We start from the raw sequence: 13,617 nt of genomic DNA, 5'->3' as shown, positions 1-13,617 counted from the left end.
TTTCTCTGCCCAGTATACCTCTCTGTGTTCCTATCCATCCCCTTGTGACCAGTGTTACCTCCCTGAGTCCCTGTCCTTATGCTCCATCCACTGCTACCATCATGTCTGTATCCCTGTCCCTCCCCATGCCCAGATTATATCCTCTCTCATCCCTTTCTCCTGCACCCCCACCCCTGACATCTGGCACCTCTCTCCCCCTCCGTTGGTCCAGTATCTCTTTCTCTCTTCTGTTCCCACCCCCCAAAGTCCAGCATCTGCACCCTCTTCTCCTCCCCATTCTACGCTCCCCATGGATCTGGGATCTCTCTAGCCCCACCCCCCATCCACAGATCTGGGATCTCTCTAGCCCCACTCCATCCGCAGATCTGAGATGTTTAGCTCCCTCCACCCCATCCCTCCCCACCTGTGGATCTGGGTTCTCTCTGGCCCCACCTCACCACCCGATCTGGGATCTCTAGCCCCTCCACCCCACCCACGGATCAAGGATCTCTGTTGCCCTAACCCCTAAATTTGGCATCTTATGGTTTGCGGGTCATATAGACCCATCTCCCTCGTAAATTTGAACATTAAAATATCAACAACTCACTTGGTGCCTTATCTCTAGAGTGCTCAAAGGGAAGTATCAGGAATATTGGTATAAGGACTTGATATCTGAGATAAGGGAGGAGGAATGGGTGGGGATTTTTCATAATTGTTAGCTTCTTTGGTGCTTTGCCCAACTGCAGGAGATGGAGTACAAAATTTTATATAGGATGTACATTATGCCCCAACACCTTGCTCGTTGGTCTACATGGGGAACAGCAATATGTTGGAAAGGGTGTGGAGAAGTGTGCAGCGGTGGCTAAGAAAGCAAATAAAATGTTAGGTATTATTAGGAAAGGAATGGAAAACAAAAATGAGGATGATACAATGCCTTTGTATCATTCCATGGTGCGACTGACCTCAAATACTGAGTGCAATTCTGGTACCACATTAAAAAAAAAAAAAAGCAAGCATAATTAGAAAAGTTACAGAGAAGGGCAACGAAAATGATAAAGGGGATGGAACAACTTCCTATGCTGAAAGACTAAAGCGGCTAGGGCTCTTCAGCTTTGAGAAGAGACGGCTGAGGGGAGATATGATAGAGGTTTAGATATGCACAGCAATTGGAAAGCCTGCATCTAAACCAAAATCTTTGTAGCTTGTAATAATTTCTAAAGGTCCAAAAAAAAATCTATTGCAGTGCATGAGTTTTGACACCTCACCAGCTCATTTTTCACATTTCAGATACTGAATTGTAAAATCCAAGCAAAACAAACCACCATTATTAGTATGGTTGCAGAGGTACTTATTAAAATCACTTCAAAACACTGCTTTGGCATTATCCAAGAGCAAAACATTGTGTAATCAGGTAGGAACAGTGATTCAGTTTCTGGAGCAGATTAAAGCTAAGGGAGAGATTTACAGCACCTTGATGCTGAATCCCAACTTCCAAGAATAACGCTGCTTGCAAGCCAACTCACAAGCAGAATTATTCCCGCAAACCGATGCTCCCAGACTACAAGTAGAGGGTCCCCCCAAGTCCTGCCTGTAACCCTCTGCACAAGTCTCACACCCCAGGGGCTACCTGATAAACAGAATTGGTGGTCTGGGGGTCCTTGGGGATCTTTCCAGGGATCCAGAGGGTCTTCGAGCAGAAGTGAGGCCCAGTTGCTCCTGCCCAGTTTGGCACCTTCCTGAAAATGGTGCAACTACCATTAGGATTCTCTGGATGATCCTCCCAGACCACCAATGCTTTTTAACAGGTAACCTCTGGGGAGATGGGTGGGACTTGTGCGAGGGTATCCTCTCTGCTTGTGGCCCAATGCTCCTGGGTGGTAAAATAACCCCAGCTTATTTTACTGGGATTTTTGGCCTTTAACGTGACTTGCAATGTATCATTGCAAATCACATTAGGGCATCTGCATAATAATAAGATGCAAAACATGCATTTGCATATTTTGCATCTCACTGCTACCGAACCCAGGTGATTTTAATATCACTGCAGTATTTTAGATCAGGCAGCCTTAGGGCCTTTTAAGTCGCGTTAAGGCCCAAATAACACGACTTAAGGCTCTAGAAGTGCTTAATGAATACCTCCCCCCCTAAACTGGCAATGACTGACATTGTCCCCTGTTTTGACAGTGATCTATGAGGGAGGAGAACTGAATCATTTATGACAGCAACCAAAGGTGTGCTAGCTGGAAAATCTAGAAAGAAAGATCCTTGAAAGGAAGGAGGATTACAGTAAATCCCATAATCATCTGAATTAAGGGTCTGGCAATCCAGTTTAAACTAGTGTAGAGCAGACAAGTATACAGTCACCTGAAACAGCCATATCAACATGACAGCAACAACACTACATTACACAAGCCTGTGAATTACTCCCACATCCTCATGATAATTTGACCTCAAAACAATCATTCTATTTTTTTCCAGTTAATCTTGAGAACCTAGAGCATCTTTGTTAGTGAACATATGTATGGGAAAGAGCCAGATGAAGACAGCACAGAGAGCCCATTTATTCTACATAAATAACACTACTCTTTTAGCAAAACATCCTCTGCTGAATAGCTTCTCTCATCAAAATTAATGGGTCAGATGAGGGACAGGAGACAACTGAAATGCTTGATTTAAAATAAGTGCCTCTTTTTTTTTTTTTTTTTTTTTTTTTAAAGCTCAAGTGCTCTGATTTTGAGAGGCAGAACCCTTGACAAATGGAGGAGGGCTCGCTTGTTTAATGCCAAATGACATATATCCAAGTTGCAGAAATTCTGCCAAATACTGCCATTACTGCTCAGCTGCAAACAATTTCTACAGGTATTCCAGGGCCTTGCTTACCTGACTGGCAAAAATAAATAAATAAATACATAAATAAATTCATTCAAAGCTGAAATCAAAGAAAAAAATGTTAGTTTACTACAAACAAGTCCCCTTCTCCCAGGAACCTTAACAAAGATTTACTTACATGCTTCCTGTGGTGGAGCTGCTGTCGGTGAGCAAGGAACCGTTCGTCCTTTCCATGTGGGCTAGCCTAGAGGAAAGGAGAAATAAGTCCTAGATTGGAAATGTAATATTCATTAAGCAACAGAGAGATGCAATGCCTTACAGTACTTCAATATGTGAAATTACTTTGTCAAAACTGCTTGGCTAGCTTTCTGAAACCTTTTCATTAAGGGATCAGTGCAACTGAAGAATTCTTTTCTAACTCGTTTTACTCTCTTAGTTATCTATATGTTCCACCTTGGCCCTCTACCTTACACTGTCAATTAAAATTTTCTATTACACATTGTATTGACATTGTAAGTAGTATACTATACCATACTTTATTGTTTTAATATTTTTACTGCTGTAATTGTCTATTGCTTATATTTGATTTATTCTTACTGTACACTGAATTGAGCGAATTCCTTCAAAGCGGCGCTAAATAAATCCAAATAAAAATAAATAGATGTCATTGGTTTGAAATGAGGAAGACTAAGTGACAGTCAGTTTAAAGCTTTATATGGTCCAGCACCTAACGTACCTGAAGAAGGAACTTCCAAAACAGGGATCTCTGCTGGATATAGGAGTGGCCTAGTGGTTAGGGTGGTGGACTCTGGTCCTGAGTTCAATTCCCACTTCAGGCACAGGCAACTCCTTGTGACTCTGGGCAAGTCACTTAAACCTCCATTGCCCCAGGTACAAATAAGTACCTGCATATAATATGTAAGCTGCATTGAGCCTGCCATGAGTGGGAAAGCACGGGGTACAAATGTAACTAAAATTAAAAATATTCAGATACAGCTTTAAAATTAAGGTAAGTGGATGCTGTTTATGGTTTACTTTGGTCTCAAATTGTGTTGTGACTGGATTATCTTTCCATATAAAACAACTTTGCTCTATAAAGTCTTCTTATTCAATGTATCAGAGAGACTCTTGAATTATGAGAAGTGTCTCATTGGTGAATGGATAAAGGGATTTACAAATTTAAAAATTTCATTAAAATGTATAAAAATATTGGAGTTAATGCAGGAGACTCATGATGTTTAGAGCAGTCATGTGAGCCGATTGGCGGCTTGATTCATTGAGACTAGTCTATACTGAAATATCTTTTCCCCCTCACTCTTCTAAGATATTTTGAGTGACTGGGTCTAGATTTGCTACTATTGAAGTATGCATTTTTTTGTGTTCCCTGGCAACAGCGGAGAAAGGGGATAATTTTATATGAAACATTTGCTGAACATAAAGTATGTTTTATAGGCAGAAAATGGCTGTTCATAAAACTGTGTGGGAATGTACACACATGCATGCATGTATGCGTGCTGACAGGAGAACATGTACTTCTAAGTGATGTGTGCTGGCATTCCTGGGAGCAGAGCTTGGGACTGAGATGCAGTCTACATGCATATAGTAGATGTAAGCATTTACACTTTCTTCGGAGCAAGTTTAAAATTGTGTGTGCTGTTAGGGATGGTTCTGAGAGCCAATTTAATAAAGGCACATAGGTGCTTATGTTGCCATTATAAAATTGGCACCTTCTGACATTTCATGTAGGCACTGTGTTGAGAAATTATCCCCAGATGGGGCAATTTTCATCTTGCATATGTAGTTGCAAAATGTGTGGCTAATTTGGCATGCATACTTTCTAATTTAATTTTAATAATTTATAAATTCTTAAAGCAAGTCTAACCTTTTAAAGAAATATACTCAATTTTGAGAATTAAATATAGTAAAGTACGTGCACTGAAACCAGTCTCTTACTGCATATCTATTTGAGGGGGGGGGGGGGGGGAGGAGGAGAGGGCAATTCAATAGTGCACATTCCTTTAAAAATACTAAATGTACTTGTTTTTCTCCTTCACCTAAACACACCCTTGGGTATATTTGTTTTTAACATGGCTAAGAATAGCTCGAAAAATAGGGCCGTTTTCAGACAGGCTAATTAACCCTGGTAAATGACCATTTCTCTGATAAATGGCCTTCCTAATCCCACTACATTCAACTAGGCTCTAAATGGATAGTATTTCATACCACAACAGTTGTTTTTAAATCGAGTTTTACTTTTGATCTAGTATGAAACTACTGCTGGAATTGTCTGATCCAGGCTCATTATGGCTAGGAAAATGATAAAGAACCAAAAAAATGGAAGACAACACACAAAGAGGGGCATAATCGAAAGGGGCGCCCAAGTTTTCCTGAGGATGTCCTCGCAGGACGTCCCAGCGAAGGGGCGGGGAAACCCGTATTATCGAAACAAGATGGGCGTCCATCTTTTGTTTCAATAATACGGTCTAGAACGCCCAAATCACAAAATTTAATTCGACCTTAGAGATGGCCAGCCCTGATTTTCGGCGATAATGGAAACCGAGGACACCCATCTCAGAAACAACCAAATCCAAGCCATTTGGTCGTGGGAGGAGCCAGCATTCGTAGTGCACTGGTCCCTCTAACATGCCAAGACACCAACCCGGCACCCTAGGGGGCACTGCAGTGGACTTCAGAAATTGCTCCCAGGTGCATAGCTCCCTTACCTTGTGTGCTGAGCCCCCACAAAACCCACTCCCCACAACTGTACACCACTACCATAGCCCTAAGGGGTGAAGGGGGGCACCTACATGTAGGTACAGTGAGTTTCTGGTGGGTTTTGAAGGGCTTACATTTACCACCACAAGTGTAACAGGTGGGGGGGATGGGCCTGGGTCCGCCTGCCTGAAGTGCACTGCACCCACTAAAATTTCTCTAGGACCTGCATACTGTTGTCATGGAGCTGGGTATGATATTTGAGGCTGGCATAGAGGCTGGAAAAAGTATTGGAAAAATGTTTTTGAGGGTGGGGGGGTTAGTGACCACTGGGAGAGTAAGGAGAGGTTATTCCCGATTCCCTCCGGTGGTCATCTGGTCATTTAGGGCACATTTTTGTGGCTTGGTCGTAAGAAAAAAAGGACCAGGTAAAGACGTCCAAGTGTTTGTCAGGGACACCCTTCTTTTTTCCATTATCGGTCGAGGATGCCCATGTGTTAGGCAAGCCCCAGCCCCGCCTTCGCTACGCCTCCAACACGCCCCCGTGAACTTTGGTCGTCCCCTGTGATTTGTGTCGAAAGATGGGCGCCCTTCTCTTTCGAAAATAAGCCTGAAACTGTGTTTATTTCAAACCTCCTGCATAAATAATCTAAAGCTGGTAAAGACTGAAACCACACGGGGAGGGAGTGGGGAGGAATTCCACTACTGCATTTTGAGCCTCCTTTAATCAATATTCGGATAGGATTAGCAGAAGTGCAGACGTTTTGAAGTCAAATTCTGAGAAGATGCTTGCTTTGGAGTCTCAGGTTCAACAGTCCCAAAGCCAGTATGGCTCAGGATAAGATGTTGGTTCATTGCAGGCTGGAAAGCTTTGACAGTAATGTGAGACATTTAAACTTGTGTGTTTAAAATTTTATAAAACAGAACTTTAGAGTTGTAGTCATAAGTTTAGGAAAATTCAAAAGGAGAAACTCAACTATTTCTGACTCTGATTTCCACCTTTGCATAAGATTTATCATCTTCCAGTTCCTAGACAACATTCAAGCTCTCTGGATGTATCCTCTGAAAGTTTAAACATTACTCAAATTTTGGAAAGCTCTACTGAAGAATTGGTTTCCAGATCTAAATTATTTGGTAACATTTGTTTTCCTGCAGGATAAAGAGGCTCTGCTGTGACTCATTTCCAGACTTATGGATCCTACATTTTTAAGAGGGAAACTTGTCTATTTTTCAGGATATATTTAACTGAACTCAAATACGTAGGAAGAAGTTCTTAGCATATAGACCTCACGTAGCATCTTTGGGAGCTAGGTTCCAATTGAGATTTCCCTGTAAATGTTTACTTTTCCTGGATCAGCATACTTAAGAACTCTCAGTTACAACTTTTCCTGGAGGGTTGAGGGATTTCATTGTCAACTCCTAAGCCACTTAGGGCCCCCTTTTACCAAGCTACGGAAAAAGAGGACCTGCGCTGGCGTCAGTGCGTGTTTTTCACATGCGCCGATGCCTCCTTTTACCACAGAGGGTAAAAGAGAAGTCTCTCTTTCCTTTAGGAAATGGCCTTGCGGCAAGTAAAGCAGTTGCCGCACGGCCATTTGGGAGGGAGCCCTTACCGACAACCAATGAGGTGGCAGTAAGGGCTCCCGCATTAACCCAGCAGTAACTGGGCAGCATACAGCACTTCCCGATTACTGCTGGGTACACTCCGGTCCTACAAAAGTAAATATATTGTTGTAGCGCTGAATGTGACGGCACTAGGGGTGAGAAGTACTGCTGGGCAACATTAGTGCATGGCCATTAATACTGAAAATCGGCCATTTTACTGCTACGGTACAAATGGGCTCAATGTGTGGGAAAAAACCATGTAGGACATGCTAAGGCCATTTTCTACTGCAGCTTTGTAAAAGGACCCATATATGAGCTAGGGTAAGCCAACTTACCTCCCCAGTTTCAAATGGTTTAATGTATTCAACAATTAACAACTTTTCTTTCTTTCGGAAATTTTCATGCAATTAACATTTCAGATGAAACTAAACATAACCTTCAAATATTATATTGCAACAAAAAAGATAGAATAGAAAGATTATATAATTTCAAAAACATGAAATGTTTAACTACCATTTTTGCTGGGGTTTGACTTTCTTATACATTACAATTACCCCTTCTTAGATTCAAATGAGTTGAAGCATTTTAAAGAATTGTTAGTTTGTTTTTTTTCCATTATCATCTTTTTATATTGTTTTTTTTTTTCTTCGATTTAGGTAGCTTCATTATGCATAATAACAAACAGCACACAGACTGGAATTGTGTTTATGTGAAAGGAATTGTATAAATCCAAATTTTTCTTTACCATGTTTTGTTCTTTTGGACATTCAAAAACAAAGGGGTCTGTTTACTAACATATGCAGTACGATGTTAATGCATGAGCATAACTGTTACTGTGCAGGAATGACAACATATATTAATTTACAAATGAACTACATGCCTGTTATGGGGGTGGGAACTAGGCTGGTTATTGGTGGAGAATGGGCATGGACTGAACATCAAGTTAGTACATGGTATGTTACTGTGGTAACTCTCACAGTTGCATATACTACTACTACTTAACATTTCTAAAGCGCTACTAGGGTTACGCAGCGCTGTACAATTTAACATGGAAGGACAGTCCCTGCTCAAACAGATTACAATCTAAAGGAAACGTGAACAGTCAGTCTGATAGGGGCAGTCAAATTGGGGCAGTCTGGATTTCCTGAAAGAGTTAGGTGCCGAACGCAGCATTGAAGAGGTGGGCTTTAAGCAAATAATTGAAGATGGGCAGGGAGGGGACTTGGCGTAAGGGCTCGGGAAGGTTGTTCCAAGCATAGGGTGAGGCGAGGCAGAATGAGCGGAGCCTGGAGTTGGCGGTGGTGGAGAAGGGTAATGAGAGGAGGGATTTGTCCTGTGAACGGAGGTTTCGGGCGGGAACGTAAGGGGAGATGAGGGTAGAGAGGAAGTGAGGGGCAGCAGACTGAGTGCATTTGTAGGTAAAAAGGAGAAGCTTGAACTGAATGCGGTATCTGATTGGAAGCCAATGAAGTGACCTGAGGAGAGGGGTGATATGAGTATATTGGTTCTGGCGGAATATAAGACGTGCGGCAGAGTTCTGAACAGATTGAAGGGGGGACAGGTGGCTAAGTGGAGGCCGGTGAGGAGTAAGTTGCAGTAGTCAAGGCAAGAGGTAATGAGAGCATGGACGAGAGTTCGGGTGGTGTGTTCCGAGAGGAAAGGGCGAATTTTGCTGATGTTAAAGAGGAAGAAGCGACAGGTCTTGGCTATCTGCTGGATATGCGCAGAGAAGGAGAGGAAGGAGTCAAAGATGACTCCGAGGTTGCGGGCAGATGTGACGGGGAGGATGAGGGTGTTATCAACTGAGATAGAAAGTGGAGGAAGAGGAGAAGCGGGTTTTGGTGGAAAGACGATGAGCTCGGTCCTGGACATGTTCAGTTTCAGGTGGCGGTTGGACATCCCGGCAGCAATGTCGGATAAGCAGGCCAATACCTTTGCCTGGGTCTCCGCGGTGATGTCTGGTGTAGAGAGATACAGCTGGGTGTCATCAGCATAGAGATAATACTGGAAACCATGAGATGAGATCAGGGAGCCCAGGGAAGAGGTGTAGATTGAGAAGAGAAGGGGTCCAAGGACAGATCCCTGGGGAACACCAACAGATAGCGGGATGGGGGTGGAGGAGGATCCATGAGAGTGGACTCTGAAGGTGCGGTGGGAGAGATAGGAGGAGAACCAGGAGAGGACAGAGCCCTGGAACCCAAATGAGGACAGTGTGGCAAGAAGTGAATCATGATTGACAGTGTCAAAAGCGGCGGATAGATCGAGGAGGATGAGGATGGAGTAGTGGCCTCTGGATTTGGCAAGGAACAGGTCATTACAGACTTTAGAGAGTGCTGTTTCTGTCGAGTGTAGAGGGCGAAAACCGGATTGAAGTGGATCGAGGATAGCATGAGAGGAGAGAAAATCAAGGCAGCGGCTGTGAACGGCGGGTTCAAGTATTTTGGAGAGGAAGGGTAGGAGGGAGATGGTGCGGTAGTTGGAGGGACAGGTAGGGTCAAAGTGATGGTTTTTTGAGGAGAGGTGTGACTACGGCGTGCTTGAAGGTGTCAGGGACAGTTGCAGTGGAGAGAGAGAGGTTGAGGATATGACAGATGGCGGGGGTGACAGTATGAGAGATGATGTTAAGTAGGTTGGTGGGGATGGGATCAGAAGAGCAGGTGGTGGATTTCGAGGAGGAAAGAAGGCGAGTGGTTTCCTCCTCGGTGATGTCGGGAAAGGAGGAGAAGGAGGCCTGGGTTGATTGGTTGAGGGAGAGGGTTGAAGGGTGAAGAGGAGGAGATGGCTTGGTATTGAACTCAAGGTTGATCTTTTGCACCTTGTTGCGGAAGTAATCGGCCAGTGATTCAGGAGAGAGCGAGGGGGGTGGGAGTGGAGGGCACTTTGAGGAGGGAGTTAAGGGTGGCGAAGAGACGGTAGAGGTTGGAGCTGAGAGAATTGGTCAGTTGGGTGTAATAATCCTGTTTGGCAAGGAATAGGGAGGAGTGGAAGGAGGATAGCATGAATTTGTAGTGAAGGAAATCTGAATGGGTGTGGGATTTCCTCCAGAGGCGTTCAGCAGATCGGGCGCAGGAGCGAAGGTAACGGATGCAAGGGGTCAGCCATGGCTGGGGAATAGTACGCTTAGTGGGACGGGAGGTGGATGGTGCAAGGGTGTCCAGAGCAGAGGAGAGAGTGGCATTGTAAGCGGAGACAGCCTTGTCGACAGACTTGGAGGACATGATGGAGGGGAGGAGATTATAAATACTAGAGGATAGGGTGGGAGGGTCAATAGCCTGGAGATTCCTGGAGGTAGTGGTTAGAGTTGGACGGGGCTGAGGGGGGGGGGTGAAGAAGTGTGAAGGTGATCAGGTGATAGCGCAAATGCACTTAAGACCCCCCCCCCCAATACCTTGTCCTGACTCTCCTCCCACCTCTCTCAATCCACATCAGCATCACCATCCTACTCCCAGCACATAGGGAGAGTGTTCTGAGTAGGTTGGTGATCTCCTCTAAGGGTCAGACTGCCATTTTGAACCCAAGCTGGCAAAGGAGCATCTGGGGATTGCTCCTACCCTACCAAGGGACACTGCTGGTAAGTACTGGGGGAGTGGGAGATGAGGGGATGCTGATGCAGATCAGAAGGCTGGGGGATGATATTCGGGGACTTGTTTTTTTTGGTTAATGCTTTGGGCCGTGATACTTGCAGACACATTTACCATGTGATTAAATGTCTGCCAGTATGGTAACTGCAGGGAGAAGCTGGCCACAACCCTCAACAGTTACTGTACAGGCTTTGCAATTACCAAGCATCGATTTTTGAACTAATGTACAATAGCTGCAAAAACTTACCACACTTTAGTAAACAGGCCCCAAGACTATTTGACCTCTAATGAAAAAAGGATTCATTTCTTACCTACTGGCATACTGCTCAATTCTGGAGTGTGTGTCATCATCAAATAAATGTGGAGAATGGGAAGGACTAGAAGCAAACAGTTGTTATTAGTAGGTTTTATAATGAACAACTATGTTAGCAAAATACACACTTCCTAAAATAAACTCAGACTGGCATGCAAACAGAAGGTTACCCAAGATGCAGAGCAGGTACTAGAACAATAAGCATTAGGAACATGGGCAGTGAGTTGAACATTCCAGATACTCACCCATATTGGTCCGGCCACATGCTGATAAGTGTGATAGGACTGCAAGAGAAAGAAAAAGGAAATCATGAAATAAAAATGTGCATCCAATAACAGGAAGAAAAGGGAAAGTGAACACAACTGCTCTGCCTTTACCTTGTCAAAAAATGTATTAAGCTAATAAAAAAGGTATCACTTTGTTTTGTTTTATTTATTAACTTATTCTGGTTACTGTCGCAGCTTCATATTGAACCCTCTGTTTCTAATGTGCTAAGACATACTCACAGTTTGATTCCAATTATGATAAAAACACGTTCTACAACATAAGCTATAATTCATTGCTATGGTTTTGGAATGTTTTTTTAACCTGATATTTATTTATTTATAAGGATTTACTTGACATTCACCCATTGAGGCGGTTTAATAATCTAATCCCCTGCTATTCGGCCCGTGGTGGCTAACATTTTCTTTTTATGCCAGCTGCCATGGGATTTTTATACCTGGATATTCAACACCAAGTCATACTCAGATACCAGTGCTGAGTATTCAGAGATGTGAAGCAGCTGCTGACACTTATCCAAGTACTGCCAATATTCAGATCAGTACCTGTCCCAACTTCATCCGGATAAACTACCTGGTTAGTGGCCCGGATAACTCCAAGCTCCACCCTGGAAGCAGTCTGTCTGGATTTTCAGTGGCATTACATGCACAAGGTCACTGAAAACCCTGGCATAGACCTCGTGAGCAGGACTTATCCAGGTACGAGACATTCCTACTTGGATAAATTCCACAGGAAGTCAACCCCCCAAATGTTACACACAAATAATAATGAAAAACATAGGGTGTAATTTTATAAAGCCATTTCTGCATGTATGTGGCCACTTGCATATGTAAATGGCCTCTTATAAAGTATCAATTGCCATAAAAGTATACACTTCAAAATGATGGCGCATACTCTACTGGTAGGCATGAACAGAGAGTGCATATATGTATGTAGATTATAAAATATACTTACCCCACAATATTCAGTGCTATTTAACTGGCTAGGAATGGCTCCTGGCCAGTTAAAGAGCACTTAACCAGCTACCTCCCGCTGAACATTTGTGGGCAGCGCATACCCCCAGATTCTATACAGCACGACTTAAGATGCGTGTGCAAATCTGGTTGTATTCTGGATTTGTGCACGCAACTTAATTAGTTACAAGCCAATCAGCACTGAAAATTGCCAACAAGCAATCACTGACACTAATTGGCATTAATTAGAATTTAGGCGCACAACTGTCTAAGCGTATTCTGCAACGTGATGCGTGTACATTCTAAGTTGCATAGTTGAAAAGGGGGACGTGGTCATGGGCATTTCTCAAATCTATGCATGTTCTTTTAGAATATACTCGGTCCGCACCTAATTTAGGTATTGGGATTTATATCAAGTTTTACTTGGCGTAACTGCCGGTGACTAAATTTAATTGCATGGACAGGCACTCGGCGTATTCTATAATCAATGTAGAAATTTAGGCTTATTCTATAAAGAACGCAAAAAGTGAATGATACATACCTGTAGCAGGTGTTCTCCGAGGACAGCAGGCTGATTGTTCTCACGACTGGGTGACGTCCGCGGCAGCCCCCACCAACCGGAAGAAGCTTCGCGGGCGGTCCGCACGCAGGGCACGCCCACCGCGCATGCGCGGCCATCTTCCCGCCCGTGCGCGGCCGTTCCCGCCAGTTGAATGACAAGCAAAAGATGAAAACGCAACTCCAAAGGGGAGGAGGGAGGGTAGGTGAGAACAATCAGCCTGCTGTCCTCGGAGAACACCTGCTACAGGTATGTATCATTCACTTTCTCCGAGGACAAGCAGGCTGCTTGTTCTCACGACTGGGGTATCCCTAGCTCTCAGGCTCACTCAAAACAAGAACCCAGGTCAATTGAACCTCGCAACGGCGAGGGTATAACAGAAAATTGACCTACGAAGAACAACTAACTGAGAGTGCAGCCTGACCAGAATAAATTCGGGTCCTGGAGGGTGGAGTTGGATTTACACCCCAAACAGATTCTGCAGCACCGACTGCCCGAACCGACTGTCGCGTCGGGTATCCTGCTGGAGGCAGTAATGTGATGTGAATGTGTGGACAGATGACCACGTCGCAGCCTTGCAAATCTCTTCAATAGTGGCTGACTTCAAGTGGGCCACTGACGCTGCCATGGCTCTAACACTATGAGCCGTGACATGACCCTCAAGAGCCAGCCCAGCCTGGGCGTAAGTGAAGGAAATGCAATCTGCTAGCCAATTGGAGATGGTGCGTTTCCCGACAGCGACCCCTAGCCTGTTAGGGTCGAAAGAAACAAACAATTGGGCGGACTGTCTGTGGGGCTGTGTCC

General features: G+C 44.1%; 1 protein-coding gene across 7 annotated transcripts in view; it reads right to left on the bottom strand.

Moving 5' to 3' along the window:
• LOC115465822 (utrophin-like) overlaps positions 1–13,617 on the bottom strand; it is a 1,296,369-nt gene that overhangs the window by 75,545 nt on the left and 1,207,207 nt on the right. For 6 of the 7 annotated variants that reach the window (XM_030196568.1, XM_030196573.1, XM_030196571.1 and 3 more), the window contains 3 exons: positions 11,265–11,303; positions 11,018–11,083; positions 2,987–3,052 (listed from right to left, as the gene is read on the bottom strand). In XM_030196568.1, coding sequence (XP_030052428.1) covers positions 2,987–3,052; positions 11,018–11,083; positions 11,265–11,303 — 171 coding nt within the window. The remainder of the gene's footprint in view (positions 1–2,986; positions 3,053–11,017; positions 11,084–11,264; positions 11,304–13,617) is intronic. The other variant, XM_030196575.1, reaches the window with a different exon arrangement.

The sequence above is a fragment of the Microcaecilia unicolor genome, chromosome 3, assembly GCF_901765095.1.
Source record: "Microcaecilia unicolor chromosome 3, aMicUni1.1, whole genome shotgun sequence".
Lineage (NCBI taxonomy): Eukaryota > Metazoa > Chordata > Amphibia > Gymnophiona > Siphonopidae > Microcaecilia > Microcaecilia unicolor.
This window is presented reverse-complemented; position numbering and strand designations above follow the sequence as displayed.